This window comes from Lutzomyia longipalpis, chromosome 2 (assembly GCF_024334085.1).
Source record: "Lutzomyia longipalpis isolate SR_M1_2022 chromosome 2, ASM2433408v1".
NCBI classification, from domain to species: Eukaryota; Metazoa; Arthropoda; class Insecta; order Diptera; family Psychodidae; genus Lutzomyia; species Lutzomyia longipalpis.
Genome location: NC_074708.1, coordinates 15,943,606 through 15,971,324, shown reverse-complemented (window position 1 = coordinate 15,971,324; position 27,719 = coordinate 15,943,606). Strand labels below are relative to the sequence as shown.

General features: G+C 33.0%; 3 protein-coding genes across 17 annotated transcripts in view; 2 read left to right on the top strand and 1 right to left on the bottom strand.

The window, feature by feature from the left end:
• The window catches only part of LOC129790817 (nuclear receptor coactivator 2), an 81,018-nt gene extending 75,021 nt beyond the window's left edge, over positions 1 to 5,997 (top strand). For all 15 annotated transcript variants that reach the window (XM_055828567.1, XM_055828561.1, XM_055828568.1 and 12 more), the window contains one exon: positions 111 to 5,997. In XM_055828567.1, coding sequence (XP_055684542.1) covers positions 111 to 139 — 29 coding nt within the window. In that variant the 3' untranslated portion in view covers positions 140 to 5,997. The remainder of the gene's footprint in view (positions 1 to 110) is intronic.
• Positions 5,991 to 27,622, bottom strand: LOC129790906 (keratin, type I cytoskeletal 9-like). Its single transcript, XM_055828744.1, has 3 exons — positions 27,502 to 27,622; positions 9,566 to 10,467; positions 5,991 to 6,388 (listed from the first exon to the last, which is right to left on the bottom strand). Exons 2-3 carry the CDS (start codon positions 10,297 to 10,299, stop codon positions 6,109 to 6,111), a joined length of 1,014 nt encoding a protein of 337 aa, XP_055684719.1. The 5' UTR covers positions 10,300 to 10,467; positions 27,502 to 27,622; the 3' UTR covers positions 5,991 to 6,108.
• On the top strand, positions 14,680 to 22,808 carry LOC129790952 (eukaryotic translation initiation factor 4E-binding protein). The gene is made up of 2 exons (XM_055828810.1): positions 14,680 to 18,349; positions 21,445 to 22,808. The coding sequence occupies exons 1-2, from the start codon at positions 18,205 to 18,207 to the stop codon at positions 21,660 to 21,662; spliced, it is 363 nt and encodes a 120-aa protein (XP_055684785.1). The 5' UTR covers positions 14,680 to 18,204; the 3' UTR covers positions 21,663 to 22,808.
• Positions 27,623 to 27,719: the final 97 nt, after the last annotated feature.

The following is a 27,719-nucleotide window of genomic DNA, read 5'->3' as shown; positions in this document are numbered from 1 at the left end:
TAAAATTCTTGAAAGATTTTATTATTACGAAGAAAAAAAAAAAGAAAAATGAATTGAAAGAGTTTTTGGGAATGTTTCAATGAGATTATTTGATTGGAATTTCATTGCAGATTTCTTCGGAGGGAGCGTCACCCGGTGACCCTAAAAATTCATGCCTATTGCTCCAGAAACTCCTGTCAGATTGAAAACATGGCATTAGTGATAAAGAGTGGATACACAAAGAGACCAAGAAGGATTAAGAATGCGATATTTTGATGGAGGAAGCGCAAGTGCCGTAGGTGGGGATGTTAAGTTGTAAGTAGATTGAACTACACACACAAAACATTTTCTAAAACAAAACAAAAATGAAATGTGAATTATGAGAAAGGAATTAAGGAGAGGTGAAATATTAAAAAAAATGTGATGTTGAATTATTGGTAAAAGAAAATAAATAAAAAATTGAAACGGGAAAAAAGAATGTTGAGCAAGATATTTTCAGGAGATGTAAATATATTTTAAACAAAAATTTAAATTGTTGACCTTACTAAAAAACAAAAAAAAAATGAAAAAAGTATATATTATTATATATTTAAATACAATATGATTATAAAAAAAAAACTGATCCAGGCGGATGGACGTGTGAGTGGCAAAAGGAGAAAGTGTTAGAGGCGTTGAAGGACGTAAAAGATTGAGATAGGATACCTAGAAAAAAAAGAAACATGAATAAAATACCTCTATTTTAGTTCAAAATTCACATGAAGGTAAGAAAAGGTAAAGATGTTGAGGGTAAATGCGAGATATTTCGGTATTTTCTGGAAAAAAAAACTCCTCTTTTTCTCAACATGAAATGTTTCTTGATATTTTTTTCTAGAATAGAAAATTGAGAAATATTCTGTGAAAATGGGGATGTTTTTTTCCAAAATGAAACGAAATATTTTCGCCAATAATGATGGTTTTTTTTTTCTTACGGAAACAATAAACAAAAACTCAAAAAAAAATCACGAAAAAATGAAGGGAACGATGGGTTTGGGAAGAAATAAGAAAAAAAGATACAATACTGACTTAAAAGAAAAAATAAAAAAAAATATTTTTCTGATACCGCAAAACAAAACAAATAAGTTAATTTTAGGATTAATAAAAAAACAAAACAACTAAAATAAAAAAAACAGTGTATCTTTTAAATGAAAAATGATAAAAGAAAAATTGTGAAAAGTGAAAAGTAACATAGTGAATATATAACTTTTTTAATTGAAACATTAAAAGAAAAAAAAAATAATTAAAAAAAGTGAGTTGAAAAAAAGAAAAAGCTGTAAATAGTGAAAGAGGTAAAAAGAAAAAATAATATATAATTATTTGTGATATTTGTGATTTACTATTAATTTACGAAAGTAATTGATAAACATAAAAAAAACAATTTTAAATGATAAAATGAAAAAAAAAACATGCAGTAAAATCCCACAAAAAAAATTATTGAAACATTTAATATAATTTGTTACGATGAAGTATATAAGTAAAAAAATAGTGTTTAAAAATTCATTAATAATGTGAGAGTAAAAAAATATGTTAATGACTTAAAAAAAAGTGAGAAAGAGAGAGAGAAAAATATAATTACTGAAACCTTAGTTTACCACATCTCCAAATCATTTTTTTATATAAAAGAAAAATCTTTCTTTTTTTGTTTACTAAAAGATTATTGAATGGACAAAAAAACAACAAAGCGCGAAACACGATACAGTTGTGTACAAAAAATAATACAACACTGATTTAAATGAAGAAAAAAAGTATATTTAAGAGGAAAAAAATAACTATATATTGCTACTATTGTAATATTTAGAAATGAAAGTTTAAAAAAAAATGCAAACGAAGTTTAAAAAAAAGTACAGTAAATTAAAAAAAAAACTCATACACATTACACTAAAAAAAAACAATGAAAAAGGAAATTTACTAAATTTTTGAAATCATTGCATTTCTAACAAAAGAAAATCTACTACTGTCAAAAATGTCTTCTGTACATAGAACGTAAAACAAAATAATTTCGGGCAGTGACACGACGTAGTGCTGATCGTTAATTTTTTTTTAAATAATTTTCACGAGCGTGGGAAAATTTTACAAAAAAAAAATATTTAAAAATTCTTGTTTTTTTTTCTAATAACTAACACTTGTGGGAAAAATTTTGCAAAAACGGTTTCGCAATTGAATTTTTTCATAGACGACGGGAGAGAAGTAAAAAAAAATGTAAATCAGTGACTCACAAAAAGAAAAATCTTTCTATTGCTACAATTTTAGAGGAAAAAAACAAAGAAGGTGGAAGGCCCCCTTTTTAAAATAATAACAAAAAAATATTTAAAAATTATATATAAACTCACTTCAAATATTTTTAGCATATTAGATGAGTGAAAAAAGAGATTTAATGGTGAAAATAATCTCTAAGAAAAATTATTAATTCTATAGACATGTGGAAATTTATTGAGGTAGAAAAAAAAATGGAAAAGACTGTCTGTGCCCGATATTGAAAAAAAAAATACATTTATGAGACTTGAGACAAAGTCTCTCATTTTAATCAATATTCTTCCTCCTTAAAAGGAAGTGAGAACACGCTAAGAAATATACTACAAAAAAAAACATGAGAAGAAAAACTTATAGTGAAGAAAAACGTTGTTACTTTCTTTGTTGTCAATTTTTGAGTGCACTAAAACACTGTCTCACTGACAAAAAAAAAGATACTTTTGTAGAGAAGAAAAATGTGTACACATAACAATTTTTTACCCATTTCTCTCTTTTCCTTAATCTTAAAAAAAAAGAAAACAAAATGAACCCTACCTGCTAAATATTTATACATATACAACAAATCAACTCTGTATACGATAAAGTTTTGTTGACTATCCGTTTTTCATTTTTATCTTTAAAATTTTGATACAACAAAGCCGAAAAAAGCTCATTAATATTAATGCAAAAGAAACTGTTAATGATAACGTCGAAAGGACTTGTTGAAGGATGATTTTTTTTATAAATTCATGCTGCAAGCAGGAAGTTTTTCGCTGAAAGGTTTATTTGTCGTTTTAAAGTCATTTCTTTTGGAAAATATTAAATAAAAATTTAATCCTTTAAAGAAAATTGAAATTAATTTAATTATTTTTCGAAGATAAAAATGCGATAAATTTGTTTAGAAGCGGCTAAAAAGGTCGTTTGAAATGAGAAAATGTCTTCTGAGAACAACGTTGATAATTTTCGTTTTGATTCTATGAAATTTTGTACATTTTGTCCAAAGGAGTTTATCCGTTCCTATATAAAAAAAAACCTTTAATTTTTTGAAGAAGAAATTGGGATACGCATAATCAAGATTAAGAAATCACCAAAGAAAATCCAATCCAATCCAATTTGGTTGGATCAGGAGATTGATACACTCCTATCCGTAAAATGGCCCACACGTGGTAGTATCTAGCAAGGCCGCCCACTACTTCTCCGCAAGGAGAACAACAACATCATATAGGGCGGCCGGCCCTGTTCCTATATGGGACGTAGCGCCAAAATAAAAAAAAAAAAAGAAAATTATTGTTTTCACAAAAATTTGCCCTAAAATACAAATAATGACGTCATTATTTTGTTTTGACTTTCTAATATGCATGAAACATTCGTGCTGATATTTCTTCGCTGAGTTTTTTTGTAAGGCATTTTTGAAACATTGCTTTGCGAAAATGTTTCAAGACTACTTTGTCAAAACTAAACGACAAATCCCTCGAAGGGATTATTTTCAATGTAATAAAGCTTCACATACTTTAAGATGAAACATTAGCGCGTATGTTTCTTGTATTAGGCTTGTTTCTGATAGTTTTTTTTAATGAATAATACAAAATGTATGAAAATCGCTTAAAAAAGACAAAGAAACTTTATAAAATAAATTAGTTCGATTTGAATTAATTTTCTTTGACTTATATAACAATATTTTAAAAAAATATATCAAAACAAAAAATTTCTTAAAGAAAATGGTTCTAAAATGATAAGAAAAATAATCTTTTGGCTTAAAAACCTTCTGCAAGCGTCTTGTAATATTTTTCCTTAATTCTTTTGTTTTTGATCGAAATAATTAAAAGAATCTTTGAGGAATATTAACAAAGTAAAAAGAAATATTGAGCATATGTTATAAAAAAAAACTTCTCTGTCTCTTTCTGTGGATGAATGTTGTTATGTGTGACAAAAAAACAAAACCACTTACCATTGTATTAAACAAACAAAAAAATAAAGAAAACAAAATGGAATTAGAATTTATAAATTGAATTTTAAACTAAATTTATCGAAATCTTAATGAAATATATATTTGTAATTGTTAGAAAAGTACCTTTCTATATTAGATGATGAAACACAGAGCAAACTAACTGATCATTTCTCTCTTTTTTCCTACTCTTATTGGTAAAAAGAAAAAAAACTTCTTTTAAATTATTTTTTCAAAATTCTTTTGACACACAAATCACATTTCTTACATTCTTCATAATTTCCATTTTCTTTGCAAAATGTGATTTATTTAATAAACAAAAAAGACAAGAAAATTGGAAAGCAAGGCAGAAAAAAATTACAAATAATGAAAATGTTAAAAAATTAAAAAAAAGAAGAAATAATAATAAAACAGCTCACCTCAAAAAGTAATAAAAGTAAATCATCATTGAGCAGAAATGTAAAAGTGAAAACGGAATAAAAACTTGCAAGAAAACAAAATAAAATAAATAGTACATAATTCAAGTGCATTACAGGTTTATTGATAAAAAAAAAGATGAAAAAAAAACTCTAAAAAGCAGTGAAAAAATAAAACACAAAATGTAGAGGGGCGAGAAAAACGTGAAATAGAAGTAATAAAGTAAAACCAAAACGTAATAAAAAAAAGTGAGAAAAATAGCATTGAAAGTAAAATCTATTGAAATATAGTGAAAAGAAGGAAAAACACGAAGTTAATAAAACTTTTTTTCCCATAGAAAAAAAAACTAAGAGAAATATTTCTATATATACACAAAAAACACAAAAAATAATATTAAATTATTGTGCATGAAATCACAGAGATTATTCTTACAAGAGAGAAAAAAAAAGAATACAAAACAGTAATATTTCACGAAATACATTATATATTAAAAAAAACCAATTTAAGATTTAAAGAAAAGAAAAACAGAAAAATATCTATATTTTCATTCAGAGACAACTTTTTTGCAGACGACAAAGAGTTTAACGTAAAGAAAACTATATATATTATTAAAAAAAAATAGTCAGTAGAAAACAATCTACTCTTCGAGACTCAATACAAAGAAATTAAAAAAAAAACATTTTTCTAAAAAAAAACCAAATCACTGTTTAAGGAAGATAATAAAATAAAATTCACTGCCGCATTCAAAGAAAATTTTTAAAGCAAAAAATAAAAACTTCATCCGATTTCTTCCGAAAGATATTTCATTTATTTTTCATTTTCCTATTTTCTTTCTTTGCTTCTGAAAAGCAACAAAATAGGACGAAAAAAAAGAAAGTAGAGAAGAGTACTTAAAGAAAAAAACAAAAGAGCGCAGTCGTTTAATCCACCGGAAAATCCATAAGTTATGTATATTTTTTTGTTAAACTTCCCTTTAAGTTTTTTTTTCCTTTGAAATTGTAGAAAGAGATTTTTTTCCTTTTTTTGTTGTTATAATTTCATCCGCCGCCAATAAAACGCGATATTAGCACGTGAGAAGGAAGTGAGGGGGGTAAAAGTGGACAGAAAGAAAACCAAATCAGTAAAGAATATTTTCATATAAAATAAAAGAAGAAGAAAAAAATAGGTACTATATATTAATTTAATTAAAGCGCGAAATAAAAGAAAAATATCGTCAACATACAAACCTCATTCACAGTAATTTTTTTCTTATATATTGTAAAAGAAGAGAAGAAAAAGAAAGATGAAAAAAGGGAATTATAGAGAGAGAAAAAAAGAAGTAATTTGTTTAAATATTGTGTATATATTAAAAATATATTGAAAAATAAAGTGAGAAAAAAATATGTAGATTATTTTCTTTTTTTTATTCTTGCTTTTGAAGCTCTTTGTTTTCTTTATTGTATATATATTTTCTGGAAAATTTAAAGTGGGTGTTAAGGAGAATAGAAGGGGGTGATAGGTTGTTAGACTATCGCCTCGCGGGGGACTCTCCTGGCACGACGACGCCTCAGGAGACGCCCAAGACGTCCTCGGCGGTTCCTGAAGCGATTCCTTCGACGAGATCTTCCACGAAATCTACGTCGTCGGCGTCCACCGAATCTACGACGCATCCTACGGCGTCTGCCAAAGCGGCGGCGTCCACGTTGTCGTCGTCGTCGACGGCGCCATGGCCTTCTAATGATACCACCACCACCACCTCCGGTACCTCCCCTTATTGGTACTACGTCACCATCGGGATAGCCTCTGTGCAAGTAAAGTATTTATTTTAGGAAAAAAACATTTAAAGAAAAAAATTCCTTTGAATAAAGAGTTTTATGCAAGATACATAGAGTAAGTCCCCAGAATGGAACCAAATTATGGGAATGGAAGGCGAAAGATAAATTGCGCGTTCGGAAATTCTTTATAATTTTCCACATTCTTTCTCTCTTGAAAAAATGGTTTAAATATATAATATTAGGCATTTATATAGCTTTGATTTGACACTATAAATTGAAAAATTAATCAACATAGAAAATTATACATTTTCACCTTCGTTGGGAAAATTCGTATGTCTACTAGAATTTTTCCGAGAAATAAACACGCCCATTTTGAATTTTTGACGATTCCTTACAGAAATTAAAAAAAAAACTAATTTTGGTCTCATTCTAGGGTCTTACTCTATGTATCTTGCATAAGACTCTTTCATTAAAAATTAAGTTTGTTTCGGGCATTGACCTTCTTATGATCTTAAGGAAAAGGAAAAGTAGGTAAGTATAACGTAGAAATAAAAAATATTCTTTTGGCATTAATTGTAAAAAGAAAACTATCAATTATCTTATAACTTTTCACCATTTTAGAACAAAAAATTTTAAATTTCGCATAAAAAATCAGTTTTAACTTTTAAATTAGGAGAGGTCGAAGCGGAATCAAATATGTTTTTTTATACATATTTCAGAAATATTTTTGTAATTTTTAGTCTATATCTTTTGTTTTTTACTTAATGAAAATAATTTACTAATTATATCAAAGACTAATCAAAGATTTTGATTATTTCATTAAAAGACAAACTGCTGAATCAGTTAAATTTTAATAAAACCAGAAATGGAAATAAATCGAATAAATATTATATTTTGCAACAAACTTGCATGAAAATGAAGAAAAATGTCACAGTGAGATTTAATTTTAACTAATCAACATACTTTCTAATATTTCCTTATCTAATTGACTTTAGTCAGTTCAATGTGACTAAAGAAAGTTGATAAGAAATCATGACATGATTAGAATTTATTCTAGTAAAAATTAAGCACTGCATTATTTTTTTTTTAAATTTAATTAAAGTATGAAAATGCAACAATTTTTTATTTATTTCATCAGCTCCACTCTTCCCTTAAAACAGCTCTGAAATTATATTAATTTCATTCTTATTATTATCAATTTATTCAAAACACTTTTTCCTGACTCATTCAGTTCAAAGCATTGTGCTGAGGCAAAAAAAAGCGAAATGACTAATTTAGATTTGACTGATTTTTGCCTATTAATCCCCGCACACGACTTGGAGCAACATTTCCTCGTTTTTCTTGCACCTTATCACTTTGTTCATTATACCTATTATTTATGATTAATTTATGAGTACTTCCAAGTGCTCTAAAAATGTGCAAGAGGGGAAAAAATGATGATTTGGACGACGCAAATGTATTTGCGCGTATCGCAATTTTATGATGTTTTCTTCGGTAAACAAGAAATTTGCATTTTATCAAAACATTTTATCCTCAAATCCCGCGCATTTGAGACTTAACTTCACTCCCCAGTCACGCAATTCTACGGCAAATTTACTCATAGGGGAACGTGGCCCAATTCGGACCCCCTAAATTCTGTTTCAGAAGGATTGAAAAAAGTCATATTAAAATGAATTAAATCTTTCCAAGTTTGGTACCATTGGAAAGGTCATTTAATAGGCTAACTTTGTTCTATAGATGCAAACCTTCTAACTCTTACATGTTCTGAGTAATAATGGAATTAAAAAAAGTTGCTAAAATTGCACTTTTTCACCACGGTGTTCTAATTGCGACCCCCCGAGTGTTCCAATTGCGACCCCCTGTTTTTGCCGTAATTTGTGGGTTTTTCACTAGTAGATCACTTTTATCACTACTATAAATAGGAAAAACATCATGAATTACCCGGAAAAGCCGGAAAATCAAGAATTTATTTTCATTTTTCCCCACATTTGTTTTGACATTTCGCCCTTGAGGTGACTACACACACTTTCACACACACCGACAATTGCGCACTCACTGACGTAATTCCCAGAAAATCCACGAAAATTCTTCTGAGGAATGCGTAAATTACACTAACTGCACTCCCCTTTGGCTGTAGGAACATTTTCACTGCGAAAAAACTTTCAATAAACGTGAAAAAATATTGATTTTCCCGAAATCAAAACACAGCGCGGTCTGTGTGAGAAAGACACTTCTACACTACTACACGCACGCGCGACAGCTTTACCGTGGTGAGTGGTGGAAATAGACGGTCCGAATTGGAACATTTTGGGGGTCGCAATTAGACCATTCTGCATGTATAACATTTTCACTTAATTATTTAATATACCTAAAATCTTTCAAAAAATTGTAAATCAAGTAATAAATTAGACCCTCTAAGCTACAGAAACGCGGCATAATATGAGACATAATAGTGGGAAAAAAACTCATATCAACTTAGTTTCTAAAATCAGAAAATGTCGGCCAAGTGCTGAAAATCAATTTTGATTTTTAATTCATCCTGTTGTGTACCAAACTAAATTATTTTAGGCGCTAACATTACCTTACTATAATATCTTCATAATGTAGTGAAACTAATTTTATAATATTTCGTCATTTACGAGAAAAAGGGGCGGTCGCAATTGGGCGGCGGTCCGAATTGGGCCACGTTCCCCTACTCCACGCAACTTCTTCTGTTTGTTTTTCTTATTCAGAAGACGAGAATTTCATGTACATATAGGGAAATGTGTGGAGTTAATTGCTTTCTTTTTCAATATAATTAATTTTTGTGAATTCTTTGAAGTTTTTTTTTGATAATTTTTATGACGATTGGAATGGATTTTTTTAAAGTTTTAGGTGAGATTGGGTCAGTTAATAATGTAGGGCAGTAAAGGCACTATAGAATCATCTTTCAGAAGCTTATTTTCCTTTTTTCTCCGAACACTGACCTATCTCATTAGGAAATATGGAATTTTGAGATTTTTCTGCTTTTTTTCTAAACCTTTTGTATGACTATTAGCCCGCCTGGACTTCCATACATCTTTTCTTACAGAATTCTGTGCAATCCAAACAAGAAACAAGATGTTTATCCTTTTTCACGGAACCCACAACTTTGCAACCTCAACACCCGCAGAAGTAGCCCCAGTTTCCTCTAAATGAAAAAAATCTTATTAGTTTTTTTACTCACGTTGGTGGATAGCTTCCTCCGTCATTGTAGTAATCAGCACCTGCACTGCCGTAGTCACTGTAGACATCACTTCCACCACCAGTACTGCCACCGTAACTCCCATAACTGCCACCAGTTCCGCCATAGCTTCCAGGTGAGCTCCCACCGCCGTAGCTGCCGTAGCTCCCTGACGATCCTGTACTGCCGCCATAGCTGCCGTAACTTCCTCCCGAGCTGACGCCGCCGTAGCTACCATAGCTACCGCTTCCTATGTTAAAGTTAGGCGGTACATAACCTGGGGGTGGTGTGGGAGCAGCTCCCACGGGTGATGGGATGCCCCCAATGCCTGATGGGCTGCCATAATTGCCGAACCCCGGTGTTCCCGACCCACCCACAGATGTCCCACCGTAGCTACCAAACCCCGGGGAGCCACTGGCTGTACTACCAAAGCCCGACGTTGCACCAGCTGTACTACCGAACCCCGGGGAGCCACTTGCTGTGCCACCGTAGCTACCAAACCCCGGTGATGCACCCGCCGTACTACCAAAACCTCCGACATCTGTGGAAGCTCCCGATGTCCCATAGCTACCAAAACTGTTGGTACTTCCAAACCCAGACGTCCCAATTGGGGCATTCGGATCAAATGTATTACCTCCAGATGTATCGAGTGATGTAGTACCAAATTGTCCGCCAGAATGCCCAACAAGGAGCAATCCGACAATGAAACTTAGCCAGGAGATGTGCCTTCCTGGCATCTCGCACGATCACTTGAGTCAAACTGGATGGATGGCGTATTGAATTCACAAAAGTAATTCAAATGGCCAGAGGACTTCATTAAAAATCCATCAATGAGAGCGGAAGTATGATGATTTTATGACTTTTTCGTCCCATTTTTCCCCTTCTGTCGACTTTGGGAAGAAAAACTGTGAAAAACATACGCATTAGCTCATGATGGGACTTCCCAGAGAGGTCAATTAGATCGCACCATTGGAAATGCCCTTAAAAATCGGAAAATTATTCGCAGGCATTTTTTTAAGAAGATTATTTCTTTTTTAGCTTAGTTTTCAATTGAAAGTCAATCATAACGCGTCCAGTTATAAGAGTTGGTGTCCCACAACGTATAGAAGTTTGTTTATGCGTTGTAATACTATTTGTGAGCAGTATTAGTAGGCAAAGGTGATTTTTTTTGTGAACTTCAGTAATTTGATGCAAAAAAATGGTTATATCTCTGGTTCTATAAGGCCTACAGAAATTTCTTGACTAGTTATGGAAAGCTATTGAAATAAGCTATAATCTGACATATGTTTCGATACATTTCAAGGTCACCACTAGAACACAAAATGGCGGATTTTTGTTTCACCAAAACAGTTTTTGGCATTTTTTATCCTGAAGGAATAGTTCTAGAGGTTTCTGATGTTCTAGAAAGTTGTAGAGTTTTGCAAAACCTTTAATTTGATACCAAGTTGAGCAAAATTGGACAAGCAGTTAAGGAGATATGGCTCTTAGAACTTTTCAAATTCAAGAATTTTTCAAACTGCGATATCTTCTAAACGGCGACATAGAATTTCTTCATTTTCGGACTGGTGAAAGATATTGAGTCAGGCTACAACATATCAAAATTTAAAAGATTTGCCTAATGGGGATTCGGAGATATTGCCCCCTAAAGTTAGGCAATTTTTGTTTTTGATTTTAGCGCCTCTTGCGGATGTTTTTGAAACTTGGAATGTTCTAGACAGTTGTAGGGCTTCTTGAAACCTTTCATTTGATACCAAGATGATCAAAATCGGTCAAGCCGTTCTCGAGTTATATTGAAAAAACACTTTTTGCTTTAGGCCGCCATATTTGCTAAACCGCTTGACCGATTTTCAAGTATGAATAGTCGATGAAAACGTCTCACTGAGCTCTACAACATACTAAAATTTCAGACCTCTAGCTGTAAGGGAAGTGGTTGACAGTATTTCAAAATGGCGGACGGCGGCCATCTTGGATTTTGAAAATGCGAAAAAATGAAATTTTACACCCACATTTCTATAGAAAACTTCAAACCGGAAGTCTCTATCTGTTACCGTTCTCGAGATATAAGGCAAAGTTTAGAGTCCCGGACGGCAGGCCGGCAGGCCGGCAGGCCGGCCGTATCAAAAATTTTCCACCACCATTTTCGTAATGTGGGATGTCTAAAACGTGCTCATACCAAGTTTGAGCCCGATCTGAGGTGGTCGGTTTTTCCGACGATTACAATACTTGGTGTTGGCCAGGAAGTGGAACACCAACTAATTCATAAGAAAAGACATTATAATCTACTTTTCTCATATTTCCTTCACACTTACAGTCATCTTTTGATCAGAAAATTGGGATTTTGTCAGGAAATTCCGCTTTGGTAAGAAGAATGCTAATCTTGGTTAGAAAAACGTTCCGGATCAATTCGATCAGGATAATGAAAAATTGATCAGTGAGTGAAATTTACTAGTCAGACTATGTCTTAAGTTTAAAAGGATTATTTAAGTTTCCTTAAGAAATAACTTAAGATCTCATAAGAAGAATTAAAGATTTTTAAGTTTTCTCAAGCAAAACTTAAGATTTCTTCAGTCAAGCTGAATTGGGTTAAATGAATATTTTTCGATGTTTTTCTTTGTCGCTTTCGGGCATGGGAATTCGTAAAAGTAATCAAAAATATCCATTTTGCTCGATTTATTGCAGAAATCTATAGTTTTCCTTTAAAAAACTGAAGAATCTTAAATTTTTGCTAAATATAAAGTTTTTTCTCAAGAAATCTTAAGAAAACTTAAGACATTCATAAGAAAAATTAAAGAATCTTAAGTAAACTTTAAGAATCTCAAGAAAATTAAGTCTTCCTTAAGGAATCTTAAATTTGTCTGACAAGTGAATTTTACCGAGTGAAACAGACTTTTCTGACAAAATGGAATATTTCTCATGGAATTAGAACATTTTTCTCATCTAAATTAGAATTCTCCTGATCAAAAGCAGAATTTTCTGTCCAAAATCCTAATTTTCTGATTAAAACATTTCATACCCAACAAATATAGTCAAAGTCCTGCTTTTGGGCCTAATTCAGTGACAAAAAAACCCTTGAAATTCGCTTGAAATCTTGAAATTTCAGTACAAAATTTAAAAATTTCAAGGGTTTCTTCGTAGCTGAATAAGGCCATTTATCAGAAAAAGTCAATCATAACGCGTCCAGTTATAAGAGTTGGTATACCACAACGCGGATGGGTCAGTCTATGCGTTGTAATTTAATTTTTAAGTAGTTTTAGTAGGCAAAGGTGATTTTTTTTATGAAATTCATGAATTCGAAAGACAAAAATGGTTATATCTCAAGTTCTATTGCACATACAGAAATTTATTGACTAGTTTTGGAAAGGTATTCAAATAAGCTATAATCTGACATATATTTCGATACATTTCAAGGTCACCTCCAGAACACAAAATGGCGGTTTTTTGTTCCACCAAAACAGTTTTTTGCACTTTTCGTATTAAAGGAATTGTTCTAGAGGTTTCTGATGTTCTAAAAAGTTGTACAGTTTTGCAAAACCTTTAATTTAATACCAAATTGAGAAAAATCGGACAATCCGTTCAAGAGATATGGCTCTTAGAACTTTTCAAATTCAAGAATTTTTCAAATGGCCATATCTTCTAAACGGCGACATAGATTTTCTTCATTTTCGGACTGATGACAGATATTGAGTCAGGCTACAACATATCAAAATTTAAAAGATTTGCCTAATGGGGATTCGGAGATATTGCCCCTTAAAGTTAGGCAATTTTTGTTTTTGTTTTTAGCGCCTCTTGCGGATGTTTTTGGAACTTGGAATGTTCTAGACAGTTGTAGGGCTTATCGAAACCTTTCATTTGATACCAAGATGGTCAAAATCGGTCAAGCCGTTCTCGAGTTATAGCGAAAAAACACTTTTTGCTTTAGGCCGCCATATTTGCTAAACCGCTCGACCGATTGTCAAGTATGAATTGTTGATGAAAACGTCTCACTGAGCTCTACAACATACTAAAATTTCAGACCTCTAGCTACAAGGGAAGTTGTTAACGGTATTTCAAAATGGCGGACGGCGGCCATTTTGGATTTCAAAAATGCGAAAAAATGAAATTTTACACCCACATTTCTATAGAAAACTTCAAACCGGAAGTCTCTATCTCTTGCCGTTCTCGAGCTATAAGACAAAGTTTGGGCGACCGGCCGGCAGGCCGGCCGGAACAAAATTTTTCCACCATCATTTTCGTAATGTGGGATGTCTAAAACGTGCTCATACCAAGTTTGAGCCCGATCTGAGGTGGTCGGTTTTTCTGACGATTACAATACTTGGTATGCCACGATTGTGGTATACCAACTAATTATTTTCAATTTTTTTAGGGAGCTTCTTTGTGCAATCGTCCCCTATTCAATGAAAACTCCAAATTTGCTTGCACATTATAATTTCTCTTTGAGGCAACCTGATAATGTGAAAATGGAGTAGGTGCTGCAGATATTAATTTCTTTCGCAAAGCATTGCAAAAACAAACAAACAAGATATCAAAAGAAATAATAACTTCCTATTGAACTTTGAAAATTGAATCAAAAGATAATGTTACGTAATGTGTTGTGTTTTGATGGCAAAACTTATCAAGTTTTCGGAGGTATAAATCCCCAAAATATTAGTAATAAGTAGTGGTTGGAGTTCTCTCGAAAAAATTTGAAGCATGCGGAGAGGCACGTTTGCTTCGCCAAATTAATTTTAATTGATTGAAACGAAATGTTTTGAGATTGAAATATCAAACATAAGTTGTTTGGGTGAGAATGCAAATTTTTCTTTTGCTGATTTAGTGCAAAAATATATTCATATTATGCACAAATTTCAGTGTCGAATATTTCATTTTCTGCACACTCACACACTGGGAGCTTTCGTCTCCCCAAAATCATGCAACTTTTATACCAAATTGACTCTCATGGAAAATTTATGAGGGGATGTGCTTTGATTTTTTGTATTTTGGGTGTTGTTGTTTGGCATTCGTCGATATTGCATGGATGGTGGGCAAGAAAGTTTAATAATGTTGCCCGCGGGACATGTGGACGGGTTCCTAATAATGTTTTTCGCCCCTCGGTGAAAATTTATAAACTGGCCAGAGCGTGTGCGGCAGGCAAAGTGAATAAAACCGCGGCAGTGGAGATAAATTTATTGTTTGTAGTTTTGATCGCTAAATCCTCTCGAATTTTTTTTTCTTTTTGAGTATTTCGAGACTCTTTCGACGGTGACCCCATTTTTCTTCGCCATACACTCTTTGGCTATCGCGCACCCGAATGTTCATGAAGCACGTGTTATCAGTGGGCTTTCAATTTATTTTATCATCATATTCTACTGTGCCCCCTTTTTTTGCTCCCTCCATTCCTTTCCTTTTCTTTCGCTCTTTTTTTTCCTTTGAATTTCGCCTTCAGCCAGAATGGTGGAAGAAATTAATAAAACAGCAGACTTTTTAAACTTGTAAATATTTGTCGAGATACCAAACATTGACTCAATTTCCAATTTTCGAGCCCGGCCGTAGCTGAATAAAAAATTCACTTTTTAAGACTTTTTTTGGGGGGAATTTGGGATAAAAATTGTTCGTGAGATAAACACAAAAGAGTCTCAAATTGTTCACTTATTCTTCCTCTTGTGAAATGTACATAGAGAACAAGCAGTGAAAAATAAACATTAAATTCCCCCCACCACCCTCACCGCATTTTCCTCCTTGATCTGCTGTTTTTCTTTGCACATCGATGACTAATCGATGTTAAGTAATTATGGAGAAGTTTTTTTTTCTTAATCTTATATTGTTTTCCAGCATATTCGTCGTACCCGTCGTACCCAATCACCCAAAGAACATTCAAAAAGTTTCCAAAGCAATCGTCTACAGGTGATAAGAATTAGAAAAAAAATGTGATATGAACAAGGTAAAACTTCTTTCTCTCCCACTCCTCGTTATCTAAATTCCCCCCAAAACTCTCTGCATAAACATAGCGAGTAAAGCCACGAAGGCGTCACAACATAGCCCTTCCCCTTTGAGTAAAAATTCTCAATGGGCAATTCCCCTTCATGGGAGATTTGCAAACAATTTTCCGGCGCGTAGATTCTCAAAAAGAGCCGGGAGAAGAGATTAAAGAAGTGAAAAAAAAACATTGAACGTCAACACGTAACTTTATGCTGTTGTTCGCGTGGAGATTATGTAGATTTCATATGTGCGCCTCCTGAAAGCATAAATATTACTCAATACACCAAGCCCATGAACTTGTATGTGCGAGGAGTTTGTTGTTTTGAGGAGGATTTTTTTTTCGCATTTGCCATCTCTTGCCATTCCTCGCCGCATATGATAAGAAGCTGCGCACTGAAAGCCAACAGAGAAGTGTACAAAAATACGTCGTAGTTGAAAAGACAGGCACGCACTCGTGTGATTATTACAGCCACTCAAAAGTATTTTCGCGCAATGCGGAAATTTGTGAAATTTGCATTTTGCCGAAAATTCCGCAAAGTGCATCTGGGAGACATTCCTAAATGTGAGAGGCTGTGTGAGGGTGGAAAATTGGCGAGAAGATGGAAAAGTTGTTTGCAAGAGATTGGCTTTAGGAATAAATTCCACTCCTGGTGAGAGAGTATATACATCATAAATATTCGTAGACTCTATTCTCACAATCTCACTCATTTGTGCCTGAATAAACAGTGCCCAAGGGAAAAATTGGGACATTTTTAAGCAATATATTGGGCTTCACTTTTCTCCGTATTTTCTTTAATTAAATTCTCATTACTTTTAATACCTGATGAAGATGGATAAATATTCTCGAATTGTCACACAGATTGTCAGTTGAAAATATTTGTTTTTGAGCAGAATTCTATTTAAATTCAACGACTTTTGTAAACGATTAATGATTAAAGAAAGCTTGAAAATTCTAATTTTTCTTCCATAATGAAGGAGTTTATTAATTTTGTTGATTCTCTCGAAATGATCATAATATGTTCTAAAAATGCCAAAATAATTTTCCATTTTGCATGAAAATTCCATTATTCAGTAAATTTGGCAAATTCGGTTAATAAGTGCAGAACATTCACGTTTTATGTTTTAATGAATAAACCAATTGAATCAATGCGCTATGAACAAAAAAATTAAAGGACAACTCAGAAGAGACAACAAGTAAATTGAAATAATAGGCCCTATTCAGCGACCAAGAAACTCTTGAAATTTGATTGAAATCTTAAAATTTCAGTAGGGGAACAACGTTGCTCAATTCGGACCTCTTAAGACCTTTTTCAATCCGCTATTACTTAAAACTGATAAAACTTTAAATGTAGAAAGTGATTGGAATTAAAAGAGCATTAAATGGGCTTTAAAATGATAACAAATTTAATAATATAGCTTTTTATTTCATACCATTTTTTTTTTCATTATGCGTGGACCTTTGGAGGTCCGAATTGGGCCACGTTCCTCTAAAAATTACAACGATTTCAAGGATTTCTTGATCACAGAATATGACTAATTATCTAAATTATACGTGGATTTTTAGATTTTTCTTTTTGAGAATAATTTTCTGGGATAGCGGCTTCGTCTATGATTTTTGTCAAACTATTTTTAAATTTTAATCATTTTACGATATAAAATACACAATAGTGACGTCATTTTTTGTATTTTCGAGTAAATTTTTGTTAACTTTGAACCAATGGAATCAGTGGAAAGTAGAAAAAGATTTTGTTGATTTATTTGACCTTTCAGATACTTTAAATTACCGAGTCCCAATTTATTCTTCGAATGAGGTTTAGTTCCAAAAAAAGGTGACTAAACACCTTTATTAAGAAATAATTTTAATAGATTTTTTCTGTTAAAGAAAAGTTTAATAGAGGCGTAGTTTTAGAACCTTTAAAATATAAATTCTGGATTTTTCTGGATTGACTCTGCTGAAAAATCTGTTTGATAACTCTTTTGCACCGTTTTATGACCCCTTCAATGTATTCGGTGTCTGGTTTGTATATACCCCTGAATCTCATGATGTCTCAAAATGAATAAACTCCTTTATACGGATTTTAAAGCAATAATCTCAATGTAATATTTAATTAATAAAAAAAATGATAATAATTAATCAGAACAATGCTCCGATAGAATTTCAATGACACATCAACTTTTTTTTATTTTTATGAAATTCTAAAAGGATTTTTCAAGGGAATTCCATCCAATAATTATTTGCAAAAGCGCAGACACGTGGCGCGGTTTATGTGAAAATATCACCGCAGCATGTTCAAATATTGATTTTGGGTAGTGTATGGATGTGTCGATAGCACGAGAGAATGAGCAAAATGCTCACGGTCACACATACCAATCAACTTGTCCCACCATATCACTCCTCAGTGGAGCTTTAAAAGTCTCCCCTGAGCCACAAAGAATTTTAGTGCGTGTTTTTCTGTTGAACCTCACGAAAGTGTCTCAACATATCGTTCCCCAACAAATTCACATTCTCACTGCAATAACCATCTATATTTTCATCTTGAGTGTCGCACTCGATTTTTTAAAGTACAAAGATAAGAGAAGAAAAAACGTTAAAGAAAGTGAAATTAAGCTTTTGAAAGCACACTGCCAGTCGATTTTCGTGTTAAAGAACTTTTAAGAATATTTTTTTTTGCGAAGAAAAAGGAAGGATGTCTGCATCTCCAGTGGCTCGTCAAGCGTGCTCCCACGCCCAAACAATTCCCTCGAAGCGTGTCCTCGTTACGGATGCTTCACAATTGCCGGATGTTTACTCATCCACCCCCGGAGGAACTCTCTTCTCCACCACACCTGGAGGTAAGGAACAAATAAGTCGAAAAATTCGGAAAATTCTTTCATTTTCTTCTTTTAAAAAAAATCCAGGAAGCAAAAGAGAGCAAGATTATGTTCTTGGTGTACTTGAAAATCCAACCACACAGTTTTATTAAATTCTTTCCTTTGCATAACAATTCACCTGGCGCAAATTTATCTCACTCTCCTAAAGAGAAACGTGAGAATGTGGCAGAGAAATCTTGTTTATCGCAAATGGGACGAAATTTTCTATTGCGTCGTACTTTTTGAGCTCGCCGGGAATTTTTGCGATAAGTCTTCCCTCCATCGGCATTCAGCCGGAGAGCATATATACATAAAGCAAAAGCAATATATAAGAATAAGATATTCTGTGAATGGATAAAAGAGCGCGTGGTGCTTGAATTTTGCATAGAAAAAAACCAGCCACATGGTCGAAAAATTACGCGTCAAAAAATTTTATCGTCTCAGCCCCGTGGTGTGGTAATTTAGCCTCCTCAGTATCTTTTAGCACGCCTCTCCACTAATTTATTCAAATGAGCTAAAAAATAGATTTATAAATTAGTGCGCACAAAGAATGTGTTTATTAAACTTTTGCGAGTTCATCGGTCTCGGCGCGCCTGTTTAGAGACTCACTGGCAGAAGAGAGAATTCCCTCTTGTCAAAATTAGATCACACAACGTAAGATTAACCATCTTAATGGGTGCAGAAGAGCCCACGGCAAATGTGGTGGAAATTATAGAGGGAAATGGGATGAAAATTTGCGCAAAAAGGAATATTCGAAGGTCAAGTGGAGACGCCTGGTGACCACCCGGCGTCTCCACTTGACCCCCTTTTTTCTTGCCATCGCGTTGAAAAGCACATTATTCTACACGTCGAAAAGGCAAATACGACACAGACAGATGGTAATATTACATCATCGGCACCCATAGTGCTCCCTCCCTATCTAATCGCGCCGCGGAGATATATAAAACCCATACAGACTACGCGCGGGCAGAAACGGCGATCACAGTGACATTAATATTAATGTGTAGTCTCGCGAGCTCTCGTCTGGCTTCTTTTGCGACCATTTTTCGCTGCCAAGGCAAAAAAAATCTCCATCTTGCGATGGTATTGCTCAATTGCGTCGAAAGTGGAAGGTCATTGGGTGAATTTTCACGATTACTCTGTGGATTACATCGGGTGGGAATGAAACTTGCGGTCACCCACAGAGTCCACTGAACTTGAGACCCCAGCAGAAGGTCCATCATGACCTGCTACACCCGGTCTTATTGGGAATTTTTTTTATTCCTCCACATGACTACCTTCCTACAAGTTCACCCTGTATGTGATCAAATAGAGTTCATTTTTTCACACCATCAATTCAAGCACAGATACTACGTGATTTTGGGCAGATTCTACAAAACTTGCTTCTTCACGGTTGATGAGTTTATATGTATGTATGGCCCTGCTTGACCTAGAGAAGATGAAGTTCAGGAATTAAAAAATAAACTAAAGGGGTAAACAGGTTCTTAATTATATCATAATGTTTACACCAAAGAAGAAAAAAAAGTGATCGCAAAAAAATAAAAATAAATAAACATCAAGAAAAGTTATTGTACGAGGAGAGAAAAATAACAAAAACATTGACAATCCCGTAGAAATATGCGAAAATAATCATACCATTTGTATGATTCTATATGGGGTTCTATATACACACCTATAAATATAAAAGCGTTATGCGGCATAACAAAATGCCTCGTTATAAATACACGGGTGGAAAATAATAGACTGTTTACGATGTTGTTTGAGTTTTTGATGCTAAATAGGTGGGATTAGAAGCACTGTATTTACTATAGTTGGTTCTAAATAGATTTTGCGGTAATAAAATAGAAATAAATGCATAATATTAAACTTATATTGTATGCAAGATGTTGAAACTCATGTTGAATTTGAAATGTAAATTAAAATTTTAGAAGCTTTTAACTACAAAATAAATAAAATTTGAAATAAAACTTGCAAAATGTAGTCTTTTGGTAATTCAAGAAACTAATTTTGTAAATAAAGAAAATCATAAAGAAATAGAAAATTATTTAAGACAGTTGTTAGAGTATTTAGAGATTCTGCGAGAGAAAATCCATATTAAATTTTGATTTAATTTTATTAAAAAAAAAAAGTAGTATTAAAATTAATTTTTATATTATCTAGTTAGACTATAAAAAAATATTTCTTTTGACTAGAAGAAAGATTAAAATTAACCGCACGATTGCAAATTAAAACTATATTTTAATCTTAAAGACAGGATGAATAGGATCAAAAGAGCAATCAAGGATCGTGAAATAAAAAAGTGAAGCTAATTAAAAAATAGATTTTTGGTGATTTTTAACTGCAAAAGAACTAACTAGCAATTCTTATAGATTTTTTTATGCAATGAGCAATTTGTTTTTATTTAATAAAATAACGTAAATCTTCAGTAAAATTTATTACTGCTCTATTAAAAGAGACTAAAGCGTGAAGTACCTTAAGTTTTTATTTTATATTTTGGCTTTAATAATGCATTTTTACCATACTCAAAAATCAAAATAAATTAGCTAGAAATCTAGAAATACGAAAAATTATATCAGGTTCAAAAAGAGAACTAAAATTCAATCAAAAGGGAATAAATTTAATTACAATAATAATTTTCATTTGATTTTATTTGTTTTAAAACACTTAAAATCGAAAATTCAAAAATATCCTTAATTTTTTTTCAGTAAAGAAACACTTTACTTATTTTTAGAAAAAAAAGTCCAAAAAGTCAATTTATGTTTTCCTATTCACCCCAATTTGTGGTCAGTTCGCACCACTTGATGAAAACTTAAATTCCGATTAAAAATATAGCGTCTCGAAGATTTTTTTTTGATATTGCATACACGGTTGACCCCCTAAATCTTCCTCCCAGCTTTTCCTCATTCCCTCCTTTGCTCACCCATCGCATTGGAAAGGCAATAAGAATGAGTACGCGATAGAGGAGAGAAAATAGAACAAGTGTGAACATTTCCTAATTTTCAAATGCTTCTAAAAATAGCTGAGTGGTGAAAGAAAAAAATCAACTAATTTCCTTCTCTCTCTCTCTCTTTACGCAGGCACTCGCATCATCTATGACAGAGCTTTCCTCATGAACCTCAAGAACTCACCCCTGAGTCGTACCCCACCGAAAAATCTCCCACCGGCCCTCATGAAAGGCTCCCCCACACAGAAGAGTGGCCCATGGAAGGCACCCGCATCAGGGCCACGACGGGCGAGCAATGATCAAGCAGCCCGCCAGCATGATAATGAGCATCAATTTGACATGGACATCTAAAGTGGGGAGATGCGCAGCAACTCTCAGATGCGCGCTCACGAGGTGGCTTTTAGCTTCCGCGCGAAATGCAAGGAATTCCTGCGAGACTTCCTTGGCTGTCTGAGCAGCAGTTAAAGTAAAAAGAAGTTAAGAAAAAAAAATGGAAAAAGGAGCCACACCTTTGAGTTGCTGGATATTGCTGTGGCACAAACAATTTGTTTTTCAACAACCACCCACTTTGCGAAATAAACAACCTCACGTGTTTTGTCGCAGCAATGCAGAGACCATTTTTCTTTTGCAAGCACAAAAATGCACAAAAGCAAAAAGGTGTGGAAAGTGTCGCACTAAATCATTTCAAATTGTATAAGTTTAATTGTTTTTAATTTCTTATTTTTCTCTTATATTGTAAATATATAATGTATACTCTAAGTGCTAATTACGACGTTATATTTTCTATACGCACCATGTGCTTATAAAAAGAGGAGAATCCTCCCTTTAGGAAGTTCAAAATGAATTTGCGATTAGATTGTAGTTTTCGATTAGAATCAAAAATCATCTTTTTCTCGCACTCTCTTGCGACATTCAAGCGCAATTGCTGCGTATTATTTGCGACAAGAAGTTAATAATAAAATTAAAAAAAAAAACGAGTAATAAATAGATAAATACTTGAGACATCATGATAATACTTTAATTATTAGACTACTTGTTGACTATGCGGTTGTCACACACAAATATTTCTCCCACTTTCGTCTCTTTTCAATTTATAATAATTAAATATTTTACTTTTTTTTTCAGTTTAATAAAAAACTGAAATGTGATAACTTTTTTTCTTAGATTTATATTATGTACGTCCTAAGAGGCGAATGTAATTTTCTTCTTCAACATAATTCGAGATATTTGCTTATAATTATTAAGATTAAATTTCACGTTGCAGCGTTAAAGAAGATTTTTAAATGGCAAATTGCCTACAGTAAGAGGAAATTAAAGCCAATATTTTTGTAATAATTCAACCTCAAAAAAAGTTGTTGTTAAACATGCTTGTAAATTAAAAATTAAGTAAAACGTTTCTTATAGATTGTAAGACTTGCTTCAAAAATGTTACTCAAGAAGGAATTGAGAAAAAAAATAATTTAAAAATGAATAAAAAATAATTCAAAAAATAAAAAAGGACTTTTCTTTGATTTATTGGGAATATCTTGACTCCAATTGCAACACTATAAAATCAATGAGGCCAAGTCTAAGATGGACTGGATAAGGAACAGTGCGGAGTTCATCTAGAAAACATAATGAAAATCGCGAGAAAGAGGATTTTCCGTTAATATTCAACGAATTAATCTCCGGAATTGTAGAAGAGAAAATTTCAATTCTTTGTCATAAATTTTGAAAAAAATATACCTAATATTTTAATTTTTTTCCTTTTAACAAGTATCCTTTTTGATTAATCTCTTTTTAAGACAAATAAAACGTATGAAATTAATAAATTTGTTTAATAAAATTCTTGATTTTTAACTAAAAGAAGCAACCAGGCGCCTCCATCGTCAATAGTTTTATATTGAAGTAAAATAGAGATTCTTCTTACTCTGATTTTGGTCTTTCGTGTTAAAAAAAATAAAAACTTTCAGTAATCTCATAACATTCTTCCCCTCCCATTAATCAATAAAATTCTTAATAAAAATGGCATTAATTTTAGAAAATGAAGAGAATATTGAAAATGCAGCATATTTGAGACACCGTTATGATTATTTGCATATGACTTTGATGAAACATGTGTTTTAGCTTTTGAATCGCTGAAAAGCGTTATGAAGCAAAGAAATGTACAGAACGTTCCACTCTTAATGCAAAAGTCTTTATAATTATTTTTGATATTTTGCGTCTTTGAACTTTTATACTTAATCAATAAAAAATCAATAAAATAATTTTATTTAAAAAATATTCTTCTTGTGAAACGTTTTAATTTTATGATCTATCCAAAAGTATTCATTTTTATAACTGAACATTTTTATAACTGGAAATTCTGAATATTATATTTTTTCATTTATTTATTGATTGCTTCGTAAATTCACAGCTTTTCAACTAAAGTTTCATAAAGCATCAATGATAGATAAAAAATAATTTAATAGCACGAAAGTAACAAAGATTCTACTGCAACTTTTATTAAAATTCTATGAGAACTTTCTTAATTAGTTGCAGGAAAAGCCCAATAAAAAATGCCCCTGGTGGTGTCATCAAGGTGTGTGAACAAGGTGAGAGAATGTGGATTCAATTGAGGGCAAATAAATCACAAATACGATCGAAAAAACAGTCCTAATGCGCTTCTAATTGCCCTTTTATGATCCGCACCCACACAGAATAAATTGCCTCATCATATCGCGCAGGTGGATCAGTGCACTGCCAATTGCGATGGAATCATGAGATTCCCATCAATTCTTCTCATTTTTATTCTTTGTATTTTTGTACAAATTTCTGAGGACTTCTCCGTGGGAGCACAGCAAGTGCAGAGTAGCAGCAATGCTGGACTAACGAAGACTGATGAGAAACCTCAGGGGAGATTTTTTCTGACCATTGTCAAGGATGCCTGCAAGAGAAGAGGCGGAGGAAGTGGAGGAGGACGAAGACGTCGAAGGCGCCGTCGAAGAAGGCGAAGAAGAAGAAGACCTGCTTACTACTACTATGCAAATTATGGGAATAATAATGGAAACTATTATTACTACAATTATCCCAACTACCCGGCTTATTACTACTACAACTATCCAAATTACTATGGGAACTACGGGAATTACTACGATTACTACAATGGGAATTTAGTGCAGGCAAGTAATGCAACAGGAGCTGGAAGTGGCAGAGGACTGAGGAATGGCGGAAAAAATCGCGGAAGGAATCCTGGTAGAAATCGTGGAAGGAATCGCGGGCGGAATCAAGGCAGGAATCGAAGAAAGAATCAAGGGAGGATGAGAAGAAGAAACCGAAACCAAAATCAGCGTTTGAGTTTAGCCTCAGAAAAAATCAAAAGAGCCACAAGACGAGCTCAGAGGAAGTCAAGAGCTGAGAAAAGGATTCAGAGAATGCAAAAGCTCTTTTAATAAAATCTATTATTTTAATGAACAACTTGTGTTTGTAAATTATTATTTTTTTTTTAGAATTGTTTGGGGGAAGAGTGAGACATATCGACTTCTTTAGGTAGACACCAAACTATGCATAAACTTAGACAGATCCCATAGAATTTTGAGAATTTATCAAGACTTGATTTTTTACAAATTTTCTACAAATTCAAACGGAATTTATCTAGTTCTTATCTATGAAACAAATTCTTAAAAGAACACTCCAAACACAGTTAAAGTGAAAAATTTCCATTTGTGAGTAAATAAATGGATTAAAAGCCCTACCGTTGCGTGGCATACATTCATATCACTTCCGGCACCGCTACCTTAATCAGCCCAAACAAAGATGTAAGATAGTATTTGATAAGAGGAGCTCGTGTTTCTATTCTCGTGAACTTCTTGCCCTTACGATCACGGCTCAATCAATCAGACCCACTCCTCGTGGGCTATCAACACTCAGAAACACAATGTTGGCTTGTTGTGGGATAAATTGTGTGTTAAAGTCTCCCCGCGGCAGCAAATTGATAAAATTACTACACAGAGAAAATGTCTCAAGAGCCTTCTCCGCACACTCAATCAATCACGTCGATCGCAGACCATGTGGCATTTACATGGTAAAAGAAGTTCGCTTCCCTCACCCACATAATTGATTGGAATTTTGTCTGTTTGGAACATGAAAATTACTCACACAAGTCGGATCTTTTCACCGAAAGTTCATTTCCGTTTTTTTTCTTCTTTTAAATAATGCGTCATGGTTTAAATTCCAGGGAGAAGACATCGCGCTTTAATCATTCTCTTATGACTTCATCGCAAAGTCTTCAAGCATTATGGAGACAATAGGCGATAAGAATCATCTGGTTGGGTACAAAAAAAAGAAGAGATACGCTTGCGCTGGAGCTTTTTTGGCAGTGTGCGTCAGAAGATTACGTTTGAAGAAAATTTACAGCGCTTCGCGATTTGCTCCATCATTTCCCCACCCCGCTCATGATCTAGGTATATAGTTAAAAATTTGCGAGTTAGATAAGCCATGTGAATTGGTACTGCAAATTAATGTGGACGCATTGAAGATACGCCCGGGAGTTCGTGAGCAAGTGCGAATGGGATGGAGTGAGGAAGATTTTATTTTTGCCTCTCTGGATTCTGTGTCACTCCCACATTAGCGCATGGCCACATTTCAATCGTGATCACACCAAGTGGGTGATCTTCCCTCTCACTTTGTGTGCCCAGCACGGCACTTTCTATATAACCCGCACCAACCCAGGACAGGCACACAAGAAAGGTGCTCAAACTTTCACTTATCTCTCACTTTTGCATGTACTTTTGTTGCCACCGAATGTGACTCTTTTTATCTCGCATCACATCGCACGCTTCAAAATCTCATACTGGGAAGACTTTTACTGCAAATTGATTTTTATTTGGCTTCTTCGCATATTTGCAAAGAGCGATTTTATTTTTCTAAAAGATTTTTATGTGATGTGAAATTATTTGCAATGCCATGCTGAAATTCTTAACCCACATTCACGTAATTTTTCTATTATAATCTTTAAGGGGCATTTAATCGCTGAATAGTTTGCTAAATTAATTGAATATTTATGATTTTTTATTAATAATTTGATTGATATTGGACCCTATATACAGCGACCGAGATATCCTTAAAATTTCTTTTGAAATTTCAACGATTTCAAGGATTTCTTAGTCGCAGAATAGGACCCATTATTGAAAATTTTTATCAATTTTTGATGCTCTAAATTAGATTGTTTTATAAAGAAAATCCAAAAGTTATATTAATTGGCAGTGTCTGAATTTGTATTCTGATTTAGTTTAAGGGTAGAAGAATTCTATGGAGGCGCCTGGTAATTCCAGAATAACTTAATTTGTGGTAGATTCTGATAAAAATCTTTTCTTTTCTTTTCTAACAAGTTAAAAATTTGTTGTAAGATTTTGACAGATTGAGTTTTTAAATCATTTGTTGTTGTTTTATAAAAAAAAAACAAAGAATTAGTTGTTCCAGAAAACTGTGAGAACGAACTCTAAACTCGCTCTAAACAACCCTGGAAAAGTAATTTTTCTTTAAAAAGACGATTAAAGAAAGAGATAAACTGTCAAAATCTTAAGATTTTTTCCAGAATACCAGAAATCTTATAACTGACGAATTGTAAGGAAAGAAAAGAAAAGATTTGTATCAGAATCCACCCCATAGTCACAAATTAGCTAATAAATAACTAGAGTTGATATAATGGAATTACCAGACAATATAATATTCCTCTTATTTAATTAATAAATTAGCTATAAAATTGAGGATGATAGTTCCTGGTAATTATCTAAAATATTTGCTTTAATAACAAATAGATCAAAGCAGTGGGGAAGCCGGGTTATGACTCGGCGCCTCTATTTAAATAGGTAATTAAATATTTTTTTTACCAACTTTAAAAAATGCAAGAAAAACAATTAACTCCCCTTGACCCTGAGACTAATTAGTCTTATTTCTTTGCTCGTCTTTAATTATCTTCGACACTATAAATTAATATTTAAACAAATCAACAAAAAAAGCTTCATAAAGTCTAATATGTTTCCTTTCTCTGTGAGTCTGTCAGTTAGAAAAAGCTCCATAATTAAAATAAAATGTTCACAATAAATTTCTTGCATGATGAGGCGATATTTTCTCGCAAAGACTTTAAAATTGCTTTTAAAATTTTCATGAATATAAATATTCGTGAGGAGAAGGTGGAAGTTTTGTGGCAAATTTCATGGTTTTTGCTTACCTTCAAGATGGTATCGCGTGCGCTGAATTTTGTCCTTCTAATACGACCAAGCAAATCACGAAGAACAGAAGTTTTTCTTTTATATTAATTCCCAAGATGATTCTTCTGAAAAAAGAATTAGTAGAAAATTCCGGATTTCAGTATGGCTCGAAGGAAATTTTTTAAACTTTTTGAAAAATAAATTAGAAGAGAAGAAGTTAAAGGAAGAAGAAGAGAAC